Source organism: Elephas maximus, chromosome 2 (genome assembly GCF_024166365.1).
Source record: "Elephas maximus indicus isolate mEleMax1 chromosome 2, mEleMax1 primary haplotype, whole genome shotgun sequence".
Classification (NCBI taxonomy): Eukaryota; Metazoa; Chordata; class Mammalia; order Proboscidea; family Elephantidae; genus Elephas; species Elephas maximus.
Genome location: NC_064820.1, coordinates 97135152 through 97161033, shown reverse-complemented (window position 1 = coordinate 97161033; position 25882 = coordinate 97135152). Strand labels below are relative to the sequence as shown.

The window sequence follows — 25882 nt, the reverse complement described above, 5'->3', positions numbered from 1 at the left end:
CTATAAAGATCATTCATCAAATTATTTTGTTTTTATAACACATAAGTCTGTTCAGTAAATACTATAGCACATGGTCAGGGAAGTATTAAAAATGCTTATTTATAAGAAAGTCTAGTGGCAGACTCAAGTCCATTCAGCATTCTTTGCCACCTATCATTCTAGTTTTATAAAATGCCTAAACCTTATGCATATAATTGGGGAAAAAGTATCGAATTAGCTAAATTTGTTGAAAGACTGTTTTAACTCCAAAACATCGGCATGAATATTTTTTCCACCTTTGGCCAAATACATAAAGATGGCAGATAGGCAAGTTAGAAAGAACCAGGATACTTGATGGCATTGCTGAGCAACTATCCCAACATCGACCACCACCACTTATTTCTAAAATTCTTCTAAGAAAAGTAAAACTCAAGTTGGTGTTAATTAGGTTTTCTGAGACTTGTAGCCAAATACGTTTGCAATTAATACCAACAACAACAACAAAAAAAACCAAACCCGTTGCCGTTGAGTCATTTCTGACTCATGGCGACCCTATAGGCAGAGGAGAACTGCCCCATAGGGTTTCCAAAGAGTGCCTGGTGGATTTGAACTGCCAACCTTTTGCTTAGCAGCCGTAGCTCCCAACCACTACACCACCAGAGTTTCCGTAATTAATACAGTAATAGTTATTTACTGATTTTCATCTTTCAAGACTATTAGTTATTCAATGTTTTTCCTTCCTGTTTCTGGAAGCATCATTTCCATTCTAAGTTAAACTCAGGCTACTTATGCTAACTTTCAGACAGCCTTTATTTTTGCTTTTAGTTTTTCTCTTAATTTCATCACAACCATTTCAACCCATATTCTCATAATCCACCTGGGCTGCCTAGGTCTTTCTTGGCCTCCACTTATTCTCATTAACAACTCATACGTATAAAGTAAAATCTAAAACTTCACACTCTCCTGTGGTTCTTTTTCATCTTTTTTCCTTTGTTGATTCAATCTTCTCTATCTGCCCATTAAATCTTGGAATTCCTCCAAGCTTAGGCTTAGGCCCTCGTTTCTCCTAATTCCCTGATTTTACCTTAAACAGTCTCATACTTTCTCACTGTCTCAACGATCATATCTATGCTGATGACTACTATCTCCATCTTGAAGTCCATTCCCCTATATTCAAGAATATATTCTACATTTCTATTTGTGTATTTCAAAGGAACCCCAAATAACATGTTTGAACTGAACTCACAGTTTTCCTTCACAAACCCAGTCTTCATCCAATGTCCCTCTTCCAATCGCATCCTAGTAAACTCCTACACATTCTTCAATCTTGACTCCAATTCCACGTCCTCAAAGAACCCATCCTTGGCCTCTCTCAGAGGACAGTGAATTTTTGTTTAATGTTTTTTCTCAAATTGACTGTAAGCTCTATGAATGCAAGAATTATTCCCACTTGGCTCATTGTTTTATTCTTCTCAATACACTGTCTGGTAATATGTAGTAGATAGCTCACCAACTATTTACTCAATGAAATTACTAAAGAACGAAATGGAAGCTTTCACTCTGGTATTTTTATGTACAACATAGAGTTCTATCAGTTCCTAAATTTGTAAACCTTTTTTTGGCTAAAAACTTAAATGTAGCCAGTATAGTTATAAAAAAATTGCAAACATGTAAATGAAGGGTCCACATAATTGAAATTTCTCCCAGCACGTCAAAATTCCACAGCTAAAGAAAAAACTAAACAAAAAAACGGAAAACAGCAACAGATAAAAACAAACATTTGCAAAATAATTAAAATTTCAAACATATTTTAAGCAAAAGCACTGAGAACACTGGGTGTTACTTCAGGTAGACAATTCCATACCAATTAAATTTAAGCAACAACCCTTTCCTACCTGGATTACTATCATATGGTCAATGTACCTTTTTTACATTTTTTCCTTGGCATCAGCTCTCTTGGTAGTCTCCTCCAATCTGTGTGGACAAAAGAAGAAACATAAAAATTGCATTTACCTCTAGAAATCAGTGGCATTGGACAGAACTACTTAAAGGACACAGTGACAGTTGTCCATGCAATGAAAATGTCTTGGAATCTGACAGTACAGATTCAACGTGAAAATCCAAATGTAAAAGACAGTGATAGTTCTTCTTCTATAAAGAAAAACTTCATTAAAAGAGCTTTGAAATGGTGCTATAAAATTTCTACAGCATTCTTTTAACAATGAAATAGCATTTTACATAAATAGCATTCACATAAATTTATATAAATAGCATTTTACATACAGAGGTTTTCGTAACAATTAAGAATGAAAATGTAAAAATCCAAATACATATACACAAAACCAAGTAGATTCCGACTAATAGCAACCCTTTAGGACAGAGGAGAACTGCCCCACAGGGTGTCCAAGGAGTGCCTGGTGGATTCGAACTGCTGACCTTCTGGTTAGTAGCCACAGCTCTTAACCACTATGCTACCAGATAGGAAAATTACTTATGATATATTGTTGAATAGAAATATTTCTAAAACGCTATGTATAGATTCCATTAAAAAAATAAACCTAACATATAAATATGTCTACATATATAATATTCATGCAGAGAAAGCAGTTGGTTAGGAAATTTTATGGTAATTGTGTGTGGCTACTAGTATTACCACAGTTAAGTTCTTAAGTATTGTTTATTTATTATTTGGCTAAAATACACTTTGTAGGAGCCCTGGTGGCACAGTGGTTAAAAGCTCAGCTGCTAACCAAAGGGTCTGCAGCTTCAATCCACCGGCTGCTCTTTGGAAACCCTATGGGGCAGTTCTATTCTGTCCTATAGAGACACTATGTGTCAGAATCAATTCAATGGCAATGGATGTGTTTTGGTTTTTTTCGTATTTTGTAAGTTTTTATGTTGTTGTGCGCCATTGAGTTGATTTCAACTCCCAGCGATTATACAGGACAGAGGAGAATTGCCCCATAGGGTTTCCAAGCTGTAATCTTTACAGGAATAGATTGCCAGGTCTTTTGTTCCTCAGAGCGGCTGGTGGGTTTTAACTGCTGACCTTTCAGTTAACAGCCAACCGCTTAACCATTGCTCCATCAGGATTTCTTAAGTTTTGAATAGTAATAAGTATTTCTTACCATAAAGGTTCTTTCAAAAATTAATGTACGTGATCAAAATCCTAACATATGCAAAGTGAAATAAAGTTTTAATAATTATCTGAAAACTTTAAAATTAAAAATATAGAAAAGTAAATTCCCTCAAATAAACGATTTTGCCTGTAGCACCTAAGCCATTCCATTAATCTGTCAATTTCTTTTCATTTTTAAGATAGAAGTAACATTCAAAAATGATTTTAAAAATACTACCCACTAATAAATCTCAGTGCATTTTGTACAAAACATTTAAATCACATGTCATTTCACCTGAACTAATAAAATCACTTTGAATACGTTTATTTTTATAAAGTACTCATAGACGATCATGAGAACGTATGTAAAGGGAATCATTTGGGAGATGATTTATGAAGCAGAAAAAATCAGAGACATGAGAGTGTTTCTGGGGGAACCCACGCTTACCAAAGATCAACACTGAAAAAAGAGAGCAATATAACCCATGAAAGTGCTAAAGCTCTGTTAGTGCCATTTATGATCCTACATAAAGGGCAGTTTCCATAAAACACCAAGGACAAAGAAGTAAAAGGAAAGTGAAGTAAATGAGGAGACCAAGGTGCCAGTGCTGAAAAGTCATCCTAACAAGTCACTTCACTTCTATGGCAACTGTTTTTCATCTGTAGAATGAATGAACTGGATGAGATTTCCTCTAAAACCCCTTCCACCTTGTCTGTGTCCAAGGTAAAACTTCTAAATGTTGAAAACAAAACCTTCTTAGGTATGGTTCTGTTGAAAAGGTATCGTCACAGCTAAAATTAGTCTATGTCTGCTTGAGAGCTAGGCAGATCCATGAGCTTGGTCTAAAATATCCTTAAAACTGGATTTTTATTTTTTTTCTCCTCGAAAAGCTGTAAGTTCGCTCAGGAGCAAAAAAAGTAAGCATTATTGGTACTAAAAATTAAAATTGTGGCAAAAAAAATTAGAAATCACAAATGGGTTTAGCAAGTCCTATTTTTATAAAAAAAGTATTTTAAGAACTTTCACATAAACACTTCAACTCTTCCTTGTTATGGTATTAAAAAAAAAAAACAAACTTTCATCTTAGTATCCCAAAGACTTATATTACTAATTAATTACATAAAAAGAACTGAACTACTTTCCTATGGCAAAAACAGAAAATTGCCCTATGAAAAGATATGGGGTAGGGAGATAGCATTTAAATATTATTTTAACATTGTCTATCTTAAAATTACCTGGTACCCATTCTTCTTTGTATATTTTCATATAGTTTTTACTATACCTTTCAATATCTAGAAAAAAAGAGAGAAGTACTCATCAGAAAAATCCAGAAAAAATCTAAACTTCATTCTTTTTAAAATAACTGAAAACACCAGATTGCATCTTGTACTTCACAGAGAGTTTCCTACACTTGTACGTAAGTTATTCCTGAACACAAATTGAAAAGTTCAATGAGAATTACATGTTTAAGGAGGTGGCAAGAGACAGCTAGATATGAAGGGTCAGGAGCAAGGAGAGACCTAAACTCTAATTATGGTCCTTAGTCAAACAACCTGACTCATCTGTGAGCATGTTCACCACAGCCCAGAGCCAGGACAGGGAGGTCTTACTCAGAATCTTCCATTTGCTTCATGTGACACTGCTCTCTACGTTCCAATCTTTAACCCTTATGTAGCTGGGACACATTTAGTGCCTAAGTGGGGGTGGAGGGCTGTTTGATCACCTCTAGCATTAATTACACATATAATTACTCAGTTAGACTCCTCGATGAATTACTTTTCATAACCCATTGGGGAAGAGAATGCGGAAAAGGAGAAATAGTGAAGGTTGGACCAGGTGAGGGGTTACCTGTAGGGGATATGAAGGACAAAGCTGCAAGCCCTCTGAGTTTGTCCAGTGGAGATCTACAACTTTGGCTCTTGCTTCACTTGGCCCACTTTGCCACAAGGAACTCCCTTGATGAGGGCCCAGACCCAGCAGAGGTTAGCAAGCAACATCAACAGGCAAAAACTGGAAACCATGGCTCATCATAAAAAGTGGTTTAGAAATATAACCATGAAAAAGAAAGGTCATACAAAAGATGAATATATAAAAACCAAGAACTAAATTTTTTGCTGGCCTTTTTCCTATATTAAAAAAAAATGATTCAAAAAAATACAAGGGCCATGGTGTTAGAGAAAGACAACTAAAATAAATAGTAGATGAAGAGACCAAGAGGCCAGGCTTTTTAGACATTTAACTATTTGACTTTACGTCAAATGTTTAACTAATCTTGCCCTCAAGTTTCTCATCTATAAAGACAAGTTAGTACAAATTAGAAGATTCCCAACATTTACATTACAAAGACTTCTTTTTTATTATTTTCTTCAAAACAGATTCAATATTTTGAAAAGTTTTAACCCTCAATATACCAGGGAAAACAGTCATTAAAAATTATTACCTGGATCTACCTTTTTAAAAAATATATCTTATATTTTTAAGTTATTTTACAAATAATTTACAGGAGATAAAGAAATAGTGAAAAAAAATTACTGAAACACAATTTAAAAATGGGCAAAGAATTTGAGTAGACATTTCTCCAAAACATATACACAGATGGCCAACACACACATGAAAAGGTGCTCGACATCATTAGTCATGAGGAAAACCCAAATCAAAGCCACAGTGAGATACCATTTCACACCAAATACGTGGCTATTACGAAAAATAAAACAAAACAACCAACCCAGTAACAATGTAGTCAGTGATTATAGCTGCTGAGCTGCCCTTAGTTGAGGTGGCCTCAAACCTCTGGGCAGCCCATTTTTTGATTGTAGAATTCCAGATGCCTGACGGCTTTCTTTCATTTTATCCTATCTCTGTCCCTTCAGTCTAAGCCGACAGCATTGAGATGGCTGACTGGATCCATGAGTCACACACCTAATCTCTCAGTAAAAAATTGTCTAGGATACACTTGGTCCTGTTTCCAGAATACAACATCTGGATAGGCTAAGAATTTTCCAAATCTTTGAAGTGCTGGTTCCTGTTTGCTTAACAATTCCTTCCCTCAATTTTGCTTTCCTTCCACATTTTACTATAAGCAATAAGGAGAAACCAGGCTACACCTTCCACACTTTGCTTGGAAATCTCCTCAGCTAAATATCCAAGTTCATCACTTACAAGTTTTACTTTTCACCCAGCAGAATATAATTGAGTCAAGATTACTGTCATTTTATAACAAGAGATTGCCTTTCCTCCAATGTCCAATAACATGTTCATCATTTCCTTTTAAAGCTTCACCAGAAACACCTTTAACACTCAATTTTTCTCAACTTGATCTACAGACTCAGTGCAATCCCAATCAAAACCCCAGCAAGCATTTTTGTAGGTATTAAACTGATTTTAAAGTTTATATGAAAACACAAAAGATCTAAAATGCTAATACAATACTCATGAAAAAGGACAAAGCTGGAGAACTGACACTACCCAACATTGAGACTTACTTTAAAGCTATAGTAAATAAGACAGCATGGTATCGGCAAAAGAACAGAGACATAGATCATTGGAATAGAAAAGGGAGCCCATAAATATAGTCAACTGATCTTTGACAGACGATCAGTTTAATGGAGAAACGATAATCTTCTCAACAAATGATCCTGGAACAATGGGATGTTCATAGCAAATAATTATAAATTTAGTCAAAGACCTTATACCTTTCAAAAATATTAACTCAAAATGGATTGTAGACTATAAAACACAAAACTATAAAACTTCTACAAGAAAACACAGATTTGGCAGTGAGTCTTTAGACACAACACCAAAAATACAATAAACCTACTGCCATCGAGTCAATTCTGACTCATAGCAACCCCACAGGGTTTCCAAGGTTATAAATCTCTATGGAAGCAGATTGACATATCTTTCCCCACAGAGCCACTGGTGGTTTTGAACCACTGACCTTTTGGTTAGCAGTCAAGAGCCCTAACCACTATACTACCAGGGCTCCTTAAAAGTAGAATAGATGCTGTAAACATTTGCTCCATGAAAGACAGTTATGAGATTAAAAAGACAAGTAACAGACTGAAACAAAAAAATCACAAAAATATATCTAATAAAGAACTTGTATTTAAAATATACAAAGAACTATTAAAACTCAACAATACAAAAATAAACAATCCAATTAAAAGATGAACAAATGACCTGAACATATACAAATCTTAGGATATATAAATGGCAAATAAGCATATGAAAAGATGCTTGACATCATTTGTCATTAGGGAATTGCACATTAAAACAATGATGAGATATCACTACATACCACTACACACACACCTATTAGAATAGTTAAAATCCAAAACACTGGTATTACCAAATGTTGACAAGGATGCAGGGCAATAAATTCTCTCAAGGGTTCGACATGAGGGTCAGAGGGTTGAATAAATATAGCATAAGGAGTTTATAGGGCAATAAAAGTATTCTGTATAATAATGTAATGGTGAATACATGACATTATGCATTTATCAGAAACTTTATGGCAAAAACTCAGAACTTTATGGCAAAAAGAGTGAACCTCAATGTAGGCAGTTAAAAAATCATTTAGGATGTCTAGGGATGCTAGGAAGGAATGCAGACTGTGACAGAGAATCGAATTGTATTACAAATGTACAAAACAACCCCACTAAAAGCGAGAAGAAAATGCGCTGGCCTAAGCAAATCTGAAAATGAGTGGAGTCCATAAGTCTAAAGGAAAAGGCAACATCACATAAGCACTACACTCTAGCTGATAAAGTTGTTTTGTCACAGGGGTACAGGTTAATAATTCTAATACTGCTATACATATATACTGGAGTCGAACACTTAAGTAAATGGATGATGGAGGGTGGGAGGCAAGTCTTATTGTTGGGGTGGAAATTTACAGATAAGCAAGGGGAGGAGGCTAGAATGAACTATGTGGTCACAGAACAGAGTTGGAGACAACAGTATGAACTCATGCTTAGTTTAACACAGATACTGACTGTTACATACAGAAATATTTATAGATATCTCCATACATATTTTTCCTTGCTCTGTCAGCAGAGAGGGCATATAGGCAATGACACCTCCGTAGCAACAAGCAATCTAGTGCCCAGATCCTGGCTTTTCATACCATTTTCTAATAAAAGAAACCAAAACTCCTTGGAGAAATGGCTGATTTTCAAATTGGTGCAGGAAATATATAAGGTCAGCCTTATCGCCAGAAAATAAGAAAATTCTCAAAACAAAATGAAATCTACATTTATGGGAGTATGTTAAAAGGACACAGATGCAAACTGAAAGAGCTTTCAACTGTTCCAAAGGTGGAACAAAGTGAGGAATAAAATTTAAAATTATATTACAAAGCAAATATCCATGAGTCCATACTGATATAAATGGCTTTGCAAAAAAATGAATACGAGAGAAGAGACAAATTTCTCTTACAGGAGAATTCCAAATAATTTATGCAGATACTCTGTCCTCAGGGAGGGGAAGCAAAATCCACATTCCTTAAGCTTAGGGAGTCCATACTGATATAAATGGCTTTGCAAATAAATGGATATGAGAGAAGAGACAAATTTCTGTTACAGGAGAATTCCGAATAATTTATGCAGATACTCTGGCCTCAAGGAGGGGAAGCAAAATCCACATTTTTTTTAAGCATAGGCTGCTCTTTGTGTCTTCCTTCCAAAGAGTATAGTATGGAAAGTAGGAAAAAAAGAGTAACTTTCAGTAGAGGTACCTAACAGACACTACCTCAGCCAGGTGATCAAGGTCAGTATCACTGGTAATAAGTCATGTTGACAGTATGTTCACTTAATATGATGTGATGAAAACAGTACTTTACCTTTGCAGTCTTCCTCCCAAAAACCCATAGCCCCAGTATAATCATGAGAAAAACATCAGACAAATTTCAATAGAAGGGCATCCTCCAAAATATTTGACTAACACTCCTCAAAACTGTCAAGGTCATCAAAAACAAAAACTAAAAATCTGAGAAACTGTTAGTCTAGAGGAAACTAAGGGGACATGATGACTAAATATAATCTGGTACCCTGGTTGGGATCCTACAACAGAAAAAGACACTAGATAAAACTAAGAAAATGTGAATAAACTATGGACTTTAGTTAATAATGTATCAATATTGGTTCAATCTTACTTTAACCTTTAAAATGAGTGCATTAATTTCACTTTGAACTCAAATAGAAAAAAGCACGCAACATAATCATGAAAGTAAAAAAATTTCAGTATTTTTAAGGTAAAGATATCTCTTATCAAACCATCATATACCTTCAAGCGGCTATGTTTTAAAAAATTAAATAAAATTATCTAAAATGCTTCTTATAGTTATAAACACATGTAATAGCAAGATAAAAGACTTTCTTTTTGATTCTCGGCCAATTGTGTATCCGTTAGAGAGAAGAAAAGGGAATGCATTTTTAATACTAATGGAATGAAATAATACTATATGAATTTCTTATGTTCTAATGATGTTGTTTTGAGAACTCAGGGGTGATATTGATCTCTCTAATTTCAACAAACAAGGGAAGAAACTGAAAATCAATATCTTTCTTCTGCGCTAAATAACTACTCAGGAATGGGTTCCCTTCCTCCAAAACCATTTCCCACTTCCAATCTCAGACCGTCAAGCCTTCTCTAACTGTAATTTCTCCTCTTTGCCCTTGGCATCACAGATGAATATATATTTTATGTTTTCTCACTTATCTGGTACATGAGTGGTAAGCTAGGAAATAGTTAAGGCTTTTCAATGTTTTATTCTAAATATATAATCAGAGACCTGCATAAAGATTTCTGTACAAGGTATAAGAACAGTTATTACAGCATTATACATATGAGCAAAAAGTTAGAAACAATTTTAAATCTAATTGTTGTTAGTTGCCTTCAAGTTTATTCCAACTCAGAGCGATCCCATGTGAATAAATTACGATGAATAATGTTATGTCCATACAATGAAATACCAGTCATTTCCCAAGAATACTTAAAATTTTATAAGAAGAATTTATAAGATTTTATAAAAAATACACATACACACACAGAGGAAAAAGCTGAAATACACAATACATTATTAATAGCAACTCTCTAGATGTCAGCATTATGGGTGATTTTTACTGTTTTAGTACTTTTCTATGTGTTTTACAATTATCACTAAACATATAAAGCTTTTATTACGGAAGCTTTATTTTTAAAAATAAACATCAGAAGTTTTAAAGTGTTTTTTCTTTGTTGAATCAATGTACATATGCTTTTTCAAGAGTTGATAATTTCTGATCAAAAATAATCAATCAGCATCAAATAATCACATACATTGTGCCAAAACACTGTTTCATATGTATACATTAAACGATGTAATCAAAGAGTCAAGTGCAAACCTTGTTTTTCTTCAGGCGTTTCTATGAAATAAGGCATTCTTTTCATCGTTTCTCTAAGCTCCTGTTTCAAGGCCCGCATATAATCTTCACCTTCTCCTGTTTTCAGTGGCACTGCTTTATAATCTGTATCCTGTTCAAATTCAGAGACAACATTGATTTTCTTTTAAATAAATATTTTAATATGCTCTTTGTCTATATTCTGTAAAATGTCCGTTTTATTTCCCGGGGTGGTCTGGGGGACTTCGACACATATCCCATTTCTTACTTTCCTGTTATTTTAGAGGTAGGAAAGGTGGGTAATTTTCCTAATGGCCCTAAAAACCACACAGACAATCATTTTGCTGTATTACTATAGTCTATTGACTTATATGGTTCCACATTTTAAAAATCTAGGCTCCCAAATGAGAGCAAGTGCTCCAATTTCTATTAGCCTCAATTACATAGAGAGAGTTAATTTTCAACTCATGCTAACCCCATGTGACAGAGTAGAACTGACCCATAGAGTTTTTAAGGCTGTAATCTCTATAGAAGTATCACCAGGTCCTTCTCCCACAGAGCTGCTAGGTAGGTTCTAACTGCCTACCTTTTGGTTAGCAGCCAAGTGCTTAATGGTTGTGTCACCATTAACCTCAATTAGTGGTGTTGATAATGGTGGGACCAATAGTGTGTTAAAAAAAAAAAAAAGCACCTATCATTTAGCAAGTACTTACTACAACCAGAATGTACTCAATATTCAACATTCATTACTTTAAGCATTACCAATATTTCCTCTTTTACAGTGAAAAAATTGAGAATTGAACAATTTGCAATCCTGTAATTGCTAGTAAAAGCAGAATTTTGAACTTAAGTATTCAATTAAAAAATACATACATATATATAAGAGTTTGTATATATATACACATACACACGTATTCATTAAAAACTGGGCCCTTGGGGTACACAGTAAAGACAATTCTGGTTTCAGTGGACAAAAGACAGGATACAGTTTCAAAATTCGACTCAGAATCTATTCATCCATTTCACATCTACTTATTCAGTACCTGCTATAAGCCAGACACTGTTAGACAACAGAAGATACCATGGTGAATTAATAAAAGTCCCTGCCCTCATGAAACTTATGTTCTAGGGGTGAAACACACAGCAAATAAATGATCAAATGAAATAATATATAATATCAAGTAATGATAAGTGGCATAAAAAAATGAAGCAGAGTAAACAGTGACTGACAGAGTACATGGAGGGTAAACATGGCTGGCCTCTCCACAAGTCACGTGTGAGCAGAGACCTGGATGAAGTAGGGAAGCCATTCACACAAAGAACTGGGAATAGATGGCTACAGGCAGGCTAACGGGCAGGAGGAAAAGCCTGAGAGAACAAGGGTACCAGCAGGGCTGAGGAGTGAGAAGGACCATGGTAGGAAAAGGATCAGAGAGATGAGACAGACCAGAACACACAAAACCTTTTAGGGAGTAGTGAGGAATTTTAATTTTATTCCAAGTATAAAATCACACTATACACTAGCATTCCTAGTGTTTAGAAATAATCTCTAATCAGGCACGGAGAAGAGCTTACTCTTAAAAAAATCACCATATGGTGACATTATATGATTATAACATATATTTTGCATTTCTGGTATTCTCAATACCAGAAAAGCAAAGTATCAAAAGCAAAAAGCAGAGACTGTCTACGCGAGAAATCTCAATTCCAGACCCATTTGCCTGGGACCCTTTACTTACATGAATCCTTCAATGACAGCCTTTTTCTTGTAAATAGGGAAAGGACTCTTGGGTGGAGGGGTGCCTTACTTCTATGACTTTTAATTTTTTTTAGCACAACACATACACACCTGGACATGCAAGGTTACCTTTTAAATTAAACATAAAGCGATAGCATTAAACATTAATTATGCCCACTAAGCTTGATGCATGTTCTAAAAGCAACACACACGTAGCAGAAGTTATTATGTTTAGAGAAACAGCAACAAAATTCAAAGTCAATTTGATAAAGCAGGGAAATAAGTAAAATACAGACAAAAGTTTAGTGGGGAAAAAAGACCAAGTGGTATACCAAGAGGCAAAATTAATTCTATGAATACATTATAAGAAAATCAGTAAGCAAAAGTATGGGAGGGTAGGAGATTTAAACCACTGTTAAAACTCAGCTTGACTTTAAAATATGATTTTGCGATCAGAAGATATCAATGACAGCAATAAATGATACAAAGTTTGAAAAGTAACTTTTCCTTGGTTCATACAATACTGAGTATATTCATGGAATAGCATATACTGTTTTGCTTTCTGTATTTTAAGAAAGCAGACTGGAAATTAGAAAAAGTTCAGGAATGAACAGCTGAAATATTTAAATTAAAGCTAAATGAAACTTAAGCTCTCTTTTACTTTCTTATGATTTAGGATACCATACTGATATCATATATTCAAGTCCTACACAGAATTTTAATATTCTCTGAAACATGAAAAACATACCATGAGAATTTAGCTATCCATGTACTTACAGGAAATAACGGAGGTGGTTTCAGTACGACATCAGGTAACTTTTCACCTCTAGCAAATCCAACTGCCTCAATATTAAAGCTATAAGCAGCGCGTCCCCTTCCTTTATTCCCAGCCATCAGAACTGCTTACACCAGAAAAGTGAGCAAATTCTGAAAGACATCATTAATTATTAAAGTTTATTAGATCATATAAAAAAATGCGACTAATATTTTAAAGCAAAATGCAAAATTTTACCCTTTACATAGCAAGGCCAATTTAAAATACTGGAAAGCAAACCTTGTGAAGAAATAAAATATGTTATATCTGATTCATGAACCACTCACATTCAGCTGGCCTGGCAGGTGAGATGATGACGGCCTCATCTAGCTCACGCAGGGTCCTCGGTGGACAGCTGACCCTGTCTCCTCTGAGACACTGCCCTGACCACTGCACAGTGAATGTAATTCCCTCCACCTGTCTGTGGTTTCACAACTGGGTCTCAGGCACATGTAAAAAATGTGGACAAGAAAAGGTCAGGCTGGTCAAAAGAGGAGGTGGCCTTGCTTTTTTATATGAACTTGAAGACTATCATCAGTCATACAAATTTTAAATGATTTATTCTTCCCAAAATTTGAGTATTAAAAAGGACTCTTGAAATCTAGTCCAATGCTATCCTTTTAGAAATGGGATCAGTAAGGCCCCTGAAAAGGAGCCCTGTTGGCACAGCGGTTAAAGCGCTTAGCTCTAACCAAAAGGTTGGCAGTTCGAATCCACCAGCTTCTCTGCGGGAGAAAGATGTGGCAGTCTGCTTCTATAAAGATTCACAGCCTTGGAAACCCTATAGGCAGCTCTGCTCTGTCCTATAGGGGTGTTATGAGTCAGAATTGGCTATGTGGAAGTGGATTTTTTTTGTTGAGGGGGAATAGGGTGGGGTGGGGATAAGGCTCCTGAAAAGGTTTGTCTAAGTCAAAAAAAAAAAAAAAAAGTTCGGAGAAAAATAGTTGAAATAGTTAAAGGTCAAATAAACCTACAATCTTATCAACTATGCAGACAATAGTGATATGACAGTTCAGAATCTTCTTAAAGATGATTACAGTATTAGGTGAGAAGTGGGCCAGCAGTACATTTATAAGGATTCCTACTGTAGGACTCTGTCACTGCAACTCTGCATTCAACTGTAGGGATGATTATAATGCACACTCCTTAAATCTCTTTCCCTACAGGTAATATTGTGCCATTTAACCCTTTCAACCCAAGTGAACCATAATATGTCCTGGCATTCCACCTGGGGGAAGACGATGAGCTACTGTGATTTCTGCCCCATCAGTTTCATTTCTGAATCTAGTAAAATTACACAAGCCATACAGCTTCACACAGTTGTATTCTTAAAAGTTTCATTCCAGGATTAAAAGGCCATTAATGTAACTGACACCTACCAGGATGGCTATTAGCAGAAAAACTGAAAATAACAAGTGTTGACAAGGATGTGGAGAAATTGGAACCCTCATCCATTGCCGGTGGTAATGCAGTATCATGCAGCCACTGTAGGAAACAAATGGATTTTTCCTCAAGAAGTTAAAACAGAATGATATACTCCAGCAACCTCACTCCTAGGTATATACCGAAGAGACTGAAAAGCAGGACTCAAACAGATACACATACACCAACGTTCACTGCAGCGTTACTCACAATAGAAAAAAAATGGAAACAACCCAAGTGTCCATTAATAGATGAGTGGATAAGACAAAATGTGGTGGTGTTGTTAGGTGCCCTACAGTTGCCCTACATAGCAACCGTATGTACAACAGAACGAAACACTGCCCAGGCCTGCACCATCCTAACAATCATTGCTATGTTTGAGACCATTGTTGCAGCCACTGTGTCAAGCCATCTTGTTTGCTGACCCTCTACTTTACCAAGTATGATGTCCTTCTCCAGGGACTGATTCCTCCTGATAACACATCCAAAGTATGTGAGGCAAAGTCTCACAATCTTCGCTTCTAAAGACGATTCTGGCTACACTTCTTCAAAGATAAAAAAACCCAGTGCTGTCAAGTTGATTCCGACTCATAGCAACCCTACAGGACAGAGCAGAACTGCCCCACAGAGTTTCCAAGGAGCGCCTGGCGGATTCGAACTGCCGACCCTTTGGTTAGCAGCCACTGCATTTAACCACAACGCCACCAGGGTTTCCTCTTCAAAGATAGATTTATTCATTCCTCTGGCAGTCCACAGTATATTCAATATTCTTCGCCAGCACCATAATTCAAAGGCATCAGTACTTCTTTGGTCTTCCTTTTTCGTTGTCCAGCTTCTACATGCATATGAGGCAATTGCAAATACCATGTCTTGGGTCAGACACACTTTAGTCCTCAAAGTGACATCTTTGCTTTTTAACACTTTAAAGGGTCTTTTGCAGCAGATTTCCCCAAGGCAATGCGTGTCATTTGATTTCTTAACTGTTGTTTCCACGGGCATTGATTGTAGACCCAAGTCAAATGAAATCCTTCACAACTTTAATATTGTCTCCATTCATTATGATGTTACTTACTGGTCCAGTTGTGAGGTTTTTTATTTTCTTTATGATGATGCGTAATCCACGCTGAAGGTTGTAGCCTTTGATCTTTATCAGGAAGTGCTTCAAGACCTCTTGACTTTCAGCAAGCAAGGTTGTGCCATGTGCATAGTGAAGGTTGTTAATGAGTCTTCCTCCAATTCTGATGCCCCGTTCTTCTTCATACAGTCCAGCTTCTTGGATTATTTGTTCATCATACATATTAAATAAGTATGGTGAAAGTATACAACCCTAACGCACACCTTTTCTAATTTTAAAGCAGGCAGTATCACATTGTTCTGTCCGTACAACTGCCTCTCGGTTTATGTACAGGTTCCACATGAGAACAATTAAGTGTGCTGGAATTCCCATTCTTCCCAATGTTATCCATGATTTGTTATGATCCACACAGTCAATAAAACACAGGTAAACATCTTTCTGGTATTCTCTGCTTTCAACCAAATCTATCTGGTATCAGCAATGGTATCCCTCATTGTGTGTTCTCTTCTGAATCTGGCTTGAATTTCTGGCAGCTCCCTGTCGATGTACTGCTGCAACCGTTTCTGAATTATCTTCAGCAAAATTTTGTTTGCGTGTGACATTAATGATATTGTTCAATAAGTTCCACATTCTGTTAGATCACCTTTCTTTGGAATGGGCATGCATATGGACCTCTTCCAGTCAGTTGACCATGTTGCTGTCTTCCAAATTTCTTGGCATAAACGAGTGACAGCTTCCTGTGTTGTTTCTTTTTGTTGAGACATCTCAATCGGTATTCCGTCAATTCCTAGAGCCTTGTTTTTCACCAATGCCTTCAGTGCAGCTTGGACTTCTTTCGTCAATATCATCAGTTCTTGAGAATATACTACCTCCTGAAATGCCTGAACGTTGGACAATTCTTTTTGGTATAGTGACTCTGTATATTCTTTGCATCTTCTTTTGATGCTCCCCACATTGTTCAATATTTTGACCATAAATGAAAAAACCAAACCCAGTATCATTGAGTTGATTCCACTGATAACGATTTTGCCCATAAGATCCTTCAATACTGCAACTCAAAGTTTGAATTTTTTCTTCAGTTCTTTCAGCTTGAGAAATGCCAAATGTGTTCTTTCCTTCTGCACATTTTATTATAATACTTTATTTCATCTTCTCAAGGCACCCTTTGAAATGTTCTGTTTAGCTCTTTTACTTCATCAATTCTTTCTTTTGCTTTAGCTACTCAATTTTCAAGAGCAAGTTTCAGAATCTCTTCTGACACCCATTTTGGTCTTTTCTTTCTTTCCTGTCTTTTTAATTGCCTTTTGATTTCTTTATGTATGATGTCCTTGATGTCATTCCACAATTCATCTGGTCTTCTGTCATTAGTGTTCAATGCATCAAATCCACTCTTGAGATGGTCTCTAAATTCAGGTGGGATATGCTCAAGTTGTACTTTGGTTCTTATGGACTTGTTTTAATTTTCTTCAGCTTCAATTTGAACTTGCATATGAGCAACTGATGGTCTCTTCTGCAGTCAGCCCCTGGCCTTGTTCTGACTGATGATATTGAGCTTTTCCATACACTCTTTCCACAGAGGTCAATTTGATTCCCGTGTATTACATCTGGTGAGGTCCACATGTATGGTCGCTGTTTATATTGTTGAAAAGAGGGATTCCAAGTGAATAGGTTATTAGTCTTACAAAATTTTATCATGAGATTGGTCATATCGCCAAGGCCATATTTTGCAACTACTGATTTTTCTTCTCCATTTCCCGCTTTCACATTCCAATCATGGTTAATTATCAGTGCATCTTGATTGCATGTTTGATTCATTTTAGACTGCAGAAGTTGGTAAAAATCTTCAATTTCCTCATCTTTGGCATGAGTGGTTGATGTGTAAATTTGAATAACAGTTGTATTAACTGATCTTCCTTGTAGGCCTATGATACTGTCTTATCATTGACAGCTTTGTACTTCAGGATAGATCTTGAAAAGTTCTTTTTGACAAATGTGGTATATACATGCAATGAAATATTATTCAGTCATAAAGAGAAATTAAATTCTGATGCACGGTATGACGTGAATGAATTTGAAAACATGCTGAGTGAAATATGTCAGTCACAAAAGGACAAATATTGTGTGATCCCACTTATATGAAATATTTAGGTTAGGCTAATGCATAGAGACAAAAGTTTATTAGTGATTACTATGCACTGGGGGAGGAACAGAATTGGAGTTATTGCTGAAGGTATACTTATGAACTTTGTTTGGGATAATATAAAACTTTTGGAAATGGATGATGATAGCACAACATGGTAAGTGTAACTGATGTCACTAAATTGTACACTTAAAAAAGATTAAAATGGCAAACTTTTTGTTATACATATTTTACCACAATTAAAAAACAAAAAGGTTATTAATATTATTTTCCTCAATAGAAGCTTCATAGACACATCCAAACTCCCTGAGGAACCAAATTACTGGGCTGAGGCCTGGGGACCATGGTCTCAGGGGACATCTAGCTCAACTGGCATAATATAGTTGTCATGGATTAAACTGCATCCCCCCAAAATATCTGATTCCTAGTAGTGTACGATTGTCTATCATTTTGTCATCTGATGTGATCTCCCTATGTGTTGTAAATCCTATCACTATGATGTAATAAGATGGATTAGCAGCAGTTATATTGATGAGATTCTCAAGATTAGATAGTGTCTTAAGCCAATCTATTTTGAGATATAAAAGAGAGAAGTGAGCAGAGGGACATGGGGACCTCATACCACTAAGAAAGCAGTGCTGCGAGCAGACCACGTCTTTTGGACCTAAGGTTCCTGCACTGAGATGCTCCCAGGCCAACAGAGGACTGATGATAAGGACCTTCCTCCAGAGCCAACAGAGACAGAGAGCCTTCCCCTGGAGCCAGTGCCCTGAATTTGGAGTTCTAGCCTACTGGACTGTGAGACAATAAACTTCTCTTTGTTAAAACCATCCACCTGTGGTATTTCTGTTATAGCAGCACTAGATGACTAAGGTAATAGAAAATGTTCTACATCCTACTTCGGCAAGTAGCGTCTGGGGTCTTAAAAGCTTGTGAGTGGCCATCTAAGATACTCCACAGGTCTCACTCCGTCAGGATCAAGGGAAAATGAAGAACACCAAAGACACAAGGGAAAGATTAGTTCAAAGGACTAATGGATCACAACTACCACAACCTCCACCAGACTGAGTCCAGCACAACTAGATGGTACCCGGCTACCATCACCAACTGCTCTGATAGGGATCACAATAGAGGGTCCTGAACAGAGTTGGAGAAAAATGTAGAACAAAATTCTAACTCACAAAAAATGGCCAGGCTTACTGGACTGACAGAGACTGGAGAAACCCTGAGAGTAAGGCCCCGCACACTCTTATAGCTCAGTACTGAAGTCACTCCTGAGTTTCACCCTTCAGCCAAAGATTAGATAGACCCATGAAACAAAACAAGACTAAATTGGCACATCAGCCCAGGAGTAAGGACAAGAAGGCAGGAGGGGACAGGAAAATTGATAACGGGGAACCCAAGGTCAAGAAGGGGAGAATGTTGAAGAGTCTCACGAGAGGCAGAACCAACATGGCACTACAGACAGAAGCACTATACCATACTTCTGCAGCAAAGATTTGAAAAACTAAGTAAAACATATACAAACGTCAATCCTGGAACCCTAAGTACCAAATGAAGGAATAAAGAACTCGATCAAGCACCGAATGGAACAAGAAACTGAAAGAGAACAGAGAATGAGGAGGGCTACGGAGTGGAGGTCCCATACCAGCTAATGTGGCCAGATTCACCATCTTGGGCTACAGCCACCAAAGAACTCAGACAGGGAGTATGGGAAGGTAACTTCATGGAGCTCCCAACAGGAGACAGAGCACCCAGTAACCAGGGATACAAACTTTCCCACCCCACACCCTTCTTCCCTGTATGATGCCTCCACTGCTTGCCAACAGGCCATGGTTGCTTGGCTAGAGAGACACCAGCTCACCATTCCACAGATTTGCCATCTTACACCTGAGCCACCAAGGACTGCAGACCCTGCATACTGGAAGGCAACTCCACAGATCTCCCAGCAGGAGTCAGGGATACATGCTTTCCTGCCCCTCATCTTTCTTCCCTCTACACAACCTCCGCTGCTTGCCAACGGGCCATGGATGGTTGGGCAGAGATACACCTGCTCACTGCCACTGGGGTCTACCCCACCCCCACCATCTAGCCCCTTTAGCACCATTTTTTTATTTTTTGATATTGGTCTCTTTTGGGGGGGGCGGGTTTTGTTACTTCTCTCTCTCTCCCTTTCCTTTCTCTGGCCTAGCTAGCCCCATGTACCATCCCCTCTCCTTCTTGACAGGTTGCGATTTTTTGGTTTGTTTAGTCTTTTTCTGTTTGTTTTTGCATATTGTTTTTTGGGCTTTTTTGGTTGTTTCTCTCTTTCTTCTCTTCCTTTCTCCCACCCAGCTAACACCGTGTACCATTCCTGCCCCTCTTCTTGGCAGGCTGTGATTTTTTTGTTTGTTTGCTTTGTTCTTTTTTTTCTTCTTTTTCTGTTTCTTCTCTCTCCTTTCTTCCTTCCCGTTCTCCCACCCACCTAGCCCTGTGCAACGTCCCTGCCTCTTCTGGAGGGGCCGTCCTGCACAGTTCAGTTGGAGAGTCACTGCGCGTGGCTTCCCCAGGTCTGCGCTGCCATCAACAACCAGCTCTCCCTCATCGCCATTTTATTGTTTGTTTTATTTTTTCTTCTCTCTATCCTTTCCTTCCTTTCTCCCATCCACCCAGCCCTGTGCACCTCCCCCATCTTCTTGGTAGGCTGTGCTGTACTGCTTGGCTGAAGAGCCTCTGGCACACAGCCTCCCTGGGTCTGTACTACCACCACAGGCCAGCTCCTTCGGTGCCATATTTTTTATTTATCTTTCTGCTTCTCTTTTTCCTTCCTTCTCCCACCTAGGCCCTGTGCTGCCTCTGCCCTTTCCTGATAGGCTACCTGGAGAGAGTGACATCAGCTTGCTGCTAACTCAATTCTGTCCTACTGTCAATGGCCAGTGCCCCTCCACCATATTTTGTGTTGCTTTTATTACTACTTTTGTTTGATTGTTGGGTTTCTTCTCTCTTTCCCCTCTTCCCTTTCCTTTCTCCCACCTAACTAACCCCATGTGCCATCCACGCAGTTTCTCAATAGGCCAAGCCACACCACTTGGCTAGAGAGCCACCGGCACACAACCTTGCTGGGTCTGCCCCACCCCCAGCCACCTAATCCTACCACACCACCATTTTATTTACTTTTTCTTTTATTTATTTATTTTTCTACTTCATTTTTTGCTTTTTTTCTACTTTTTTTTGCCTTTGTTTCTCTCTCTTCTTTCACTCATTCACTTAGCTCTGCACATCACATTCTCTCCTTTCCCTCCTGCCTATCAGCACCATGTGCCAAGTGCCATGAGCCCAAACAGTACCAACACAGTCCTCTGGACCCTGCCCTGCACTGCCCCCCAGCCCTGCTCCATCACCCCAGTTTGCTGTAAACTACCCATCCCCACCCTTCCACCCCCACTGGACCCACCCTCCTGCACCATAGCTGAGTGGCCGGCCCTCCCCACTTGGACAAGGTGGTGAGAAGTATCATGCCCACAGGTGAAAAAGCAACAAAACACACCCATCCTGCCTACCAAATAAAACAAAAAAGTAGGATAAAACAATCAATAAAAGAAGACAATAATCCCAGAGTGTCCTGGAGACAGCATACAATATCAAAACATATAAAAAACAGGAGAGGATGGCTCTAGAAGGTGACCGAAATAAATCACCAGGTGACCTTCTGCTAGAAGAAAAGGCACTGGGACTACCTGATAGGAAATTCAGAACTCTAATGTTCAGAATTCTCCTAACAGATGAAGGAAAATGTAGACAAAAATAAGGCAAAAATCATGGAAAAGACAAAACAATAGAAGAAATCAGAAAAATAATACAGGAACAAAATGACAAAATAAACAACTAGAAATCATACAAAAACAGCAATTAGAAATCCAGAAGATAAATAACAAGATTTCAGAAATGGACAGTGCCATAAAAGGTTTTAGGAGCAAACTGGAAACACTGGAAAACAGTGAAATTGAAGACAAATCCTTGGATATCACTTTGTTTGAGGAAAAATCAGAGAAAAGAATGAAGAAAAATGAAAAAACCCTGAGAACAATGTGCGATACAATCAAAAGCAAAAATTTGCGTGTGATGGGAGTTCCAGAACAGGGGAAGAAAACGGAAAACACGGACAGGATTGTTAAAGATTTGCTGACACAAAACTTTCCTAATATTATGAAAGACAAAAAGTCGACTATCCAAGAAGCTCAACGAACTGCATATAGGGCAGATTTCAAAAGAAAAACACCAAGACATATCATGATCATACTCACTAAAACCAAAGACAAAGAATCCTGAGCAGCTCAAGAAAAACGAAAAGTCACATACAAAGAGGTAATGAGAAGCGGAAAGTGTTGACATGTCGTGGGATTGGCAACCAATGTCACAAAACAATTTGTGTATTAATGGTTTAATGAGCAACTAAACTGCTCTGTAAACCTTCATCTAAAGTACAATGTGTGTGTATTACTCCCCTCAGTTTTACATCTTTAATGGTGAGGGAACACATCACAAGACCAACGAGCGGCTACTTCTTTACACCTTTTTGTCGGTCTATAATTTGGATATAAGTTGGTCCAAAAGCCTGAGAAATCCCAGCTTACTTTATCCAAGGGCCAACACTACAAAAGAAGTAGTTCTCAACCCTGGTTATTATTAGAATCACTTGGGTAGCTTAAAAACTAGAATAGTGTTTCTTAAAGAGTGGTGTCTGGACCAGCAGCATCAGTATCACCAGAGAACTTGTTAGAAATGCAGACTTTGGGATTCTACCTCAGATCTACAGAAACAAAAACTCTGAGGATGAGCCCAACAATTTGTGTTTTAACAAGGCTTCAAGATATCTCCGAAGCAAGCTAAATTCTGTGAACCATTCAACTGGACCAATCAAACCAAGATCTCCGCAGGTAAGGCTTGGGCATCAGTTTTTAAAGCTTCCCAAACCCTCTGAGCCCGTTGCAGTTGACTCGATTCCGACTCACAGAGACCCTATAGGACAGAGTAGAACTGCCCATAGGGTTTCCAAGGCAGTAAATCTTTATGGAAGCAGACCTCAATATCTTTCATCTGTGGAGCTACTGGTGGGTTTAAACCACCGACCCTCTGGTTGGCAGCCAAGCACTTCACCACTGTACCACCAGAGCGCCCTTAAAGCTTCCCAGATGCTTCTAATCTGCAGCAAGTGTTTAGAGCATTGGGAGAACTGCTCTCTTCTACATCTTAGCTTAACTTGTAGACTCAGGTGCTTCAAAATCTTAAGTTTAAAAGTTATACAGATTATCCTCTGTGACTTAAGGAAATTTGCCTTAAAGGTGAAATGACTGTAACTGCTGTAAATTTCTGTAGTACTCAGGATGTGATCATCTGCCCTTTTAATTCACTTGCATGGAATAGCAGTACCAAGGCATTGTACTTTAAAAGGTCCGTTGATTCGACATTTTAAATATCTTTATTATATTTATGGGTCCAGTTATACACATGGAATCAAATAATACGTTCGACACCTTTCTATTCTGAAATATTGTTTCCTTTTTGTGAATTGCTCCAATAGGATGGCATTTGATTTCATATAATGGCTATAATAAACTGAGAACATATTGAGATATGATTTTGCACTGTACATTTTATAAATTCATCCTTACATGTCACCATATTTAAAAGTTTTCCCTTCTTCATAACTGCTAGAACATTAAAAGTTGATTTTATTATTATCTTTAATGCTGCCATTTTTAACTAAGACTCTTTGTATGCCATTTTTTGGGTGCGGGGGTTGTTTTTACAACTCATACTGAAATCATCAGCAGTGGGTCTGTTGTTTTTACTTTTTATTATGGACATTTTCAATCACGTACAAAAGTAGAGAGAACAGTAGAATGAACTCCCATGTACCCAACATTCAGCTTCAACAATTACCACTGTATGGCTGCTTTTATTTCATCTATACTCTCCCCCGACCCCCACCCCTCACCCCCAGATTATTTTAAGCTTTTTAGTTATGTATTTTCTCTAAAAGGTTAAGGGCTTTAAAAAAAAAAAAAAAGATACAATAACAGTAACATCACATTTAAAAATTTAACAATAATCCCATAATATCATTTTATATACAATCGGTATTCAAATTTCCTCAGCTGTCACATAAATGTTTGCTATAGTTGGTTTGTTCAAATCAGGATACAAAAAGTTCACACATGACATTTGACTGACATGTCTCTTAAACCTCTTTCAAACTGTAACAGCTCCCCCTTCTTTTCTTTCTTACCATTTATTTGCTAAAGAAACTAGGTCCCGGTCCTGCACCATACTTCTCAAACGTTAAGATACATGCTAATTCCGTACATAGGAGTCTTAAATGCAGATTCTGATTTAGCTGGTCCCTAGTGCAGGTCCTGAGATTCTGCACGTCTAAAAGAAAATAAAAATTCTCAGGCAATACCAAGTTGCTGGTTTGCAGGCCACACTTTGAGGAGCGAGGCTGTATAGCTTCCCATATTCTGGATTTGGCTGACTGCATAGATGAGATGTGGTTAACGCATTCCCCTATTCCCTGTATTTCCTATAAACAGGTGGACTAGAGGCTTACTCAGGTTTGGGTTTGATTTTTTGTGCAACAATATTTAAGGGAGATGCTGTGTTTTTCCTGCTGCCTCACATCAGGATGCACAAGAAGTTTCTCTCTGGGTGATGTTCAGGCTGGTCAGTGGGTTCCGGCACTGAAAGTCTGTTTCAACTAGTAAAACATTTCCCATCAGCTTTTCTCCGAAGGATTTTAGGAGCCATTAACGATTACTGTCTAGATCCACTATTCCATTACAGATAGCAAAATGGTGATACATAAACTCTAAGATTCTGTATCTATTAGCTGGAATTCTATCAGGAATCAATTTTTCTCATCTACTAAACTGAAACACAACTCGTACAGGAAAGGTACTTTTTTAATCAATCAAGTTTATTCCATTCCTCCCCATTGCAAGAGAGAGAAAATATCCAAATGGCCTTGTTTCAACTGCTGAGTCACTGAAGCATATGCTGAGCCTACAAAAACCAGGTCTCCCAAGTACGGAAATCGGTGAGTAGAAGGTTCATTCCTTTACTCTAAGAAACTCATTGTGGGAGCCTAGCAGGCATGGTCAAGGTCACTGAGATTCCTTCCAGTTCAGGATTTGCCACTAACTAAAGATAGAGAACAATTCTAGGCAAGGCTCCCCAAACTTGCCTGTTGGTAAGAACTACCTGGGGGGCTTGTTAAACTTACAGTCCCAGGCAGTCTTTAACTCCTAAACCTACCGTATCAGAATTGGCCCTGGGAAGCATTTAGGAAACTCACACTAAAAAGAGGGTACGTTAATTAATCCTGCTTGATGGAAATACCAACTGAGAAATATCCAATTGCTGACTCAGAAATTCTGTATTTATCTAGCAATCTTTGGGTATATAAATTGCTACCATTAGTGAATATACTGCCTTCAGCAAAAAAAAAAAAAAAGAAAATCCTAGCTCTTGAGAGACCCTTAATAATTACTTGGTGACATGGATTGAATTGCGTCTTCCAAAAATGTGTGTATCAATTTGGCTAGGCTATGATTCCCAGTATTGTGTGATTGTGCACCATTCTGTCATCTGATGTGATTTTCCTCTGTGTTATAAATCCTCACTGTATGATGTTAATGAGGAGGGACACGTGGCAGTTATGTTAACGAGGCAGGACTCAATCTACAAGATTGGATTGTGTGGAGCCAATTTCTTTCGGGATATAAAAGAGAGAAGCCAGCAACGAGTCAAGGGTATCTCATACCACCAAGAAAGCAGCGCGGGGAGCGCAGCGCAGGGAGCACAGCGCATCCTTTGGACGCAGGGTCCCTGTGTGGAGAAGCTCCTAGTCCAGGGGAAGATTGATGACAAAGGCCTTCCTCCAGAGCTGACAGAGAGAGAAAGGCTTCCCCTGCAGCCAAAGCCCTGAATTTGGCCTTCTAGCCTACTAGGCTGTGAGAGAATAAGCTTCTGTTTGTTAAATGCATTCACCTGTGGTATTTCTGCTACAGCACCACTAGGTGACTAAGACATATGGCATTCTGGTCAAAAAAACCTATCTTCCCAGTTTGGCTATTGTGAGTCAGTGTCAGACATTTGAGGGAGCTGGTAAATTAATTTTCTTGACTTACAGAGCTGAGAGATAGTCTCTGGACTCTGTTAATTGTCTCATGGAAGAA

General features: G+C 37.9%; 1 protein-coding gene across 8 annotated transcripts in view; it reads right to left on the bottom strand.

Annotated features, from left to right (window-relative positions):
- The window catches only part of POLR3G (RNA polymerase III subunit G), a 47311-nt gene that overhangs the window by 12579 nt on the left and 8850 nt on the right, over positions 1-25882 (bottom strand). For 6 of the 8 annotated variants that reach the window (XM_049867436.1, XM_049867445.1, XM_049867421.1 and 3 more), the window contains 4 exons: positions 12993-13142; positions 10481-10610; positions 4334-4390; positions 1903-1953 (listed from right to left, as the gene is read on the bottom strand). In XM_049867436.1, coding sequence (XP_049723393.1) covers positions 1903-1953; positions 4334-4390; positions 10481-10610; positions 12993-13109 — 355 coding nt within the window. In that variant the 5' untranslated portion in view covers positions 13110-13142. Of the gene's footprint in view, positions 1-1902; positions 1954-4333; positions 4391-10480; positions 10611-12992; positions 13143-13316; positions 13419-25882 lie in introns of those variants that run through there. The other 2 variants (XM_049867452.1, XM_049867474.1) reach the window with 2 other exon arrangements.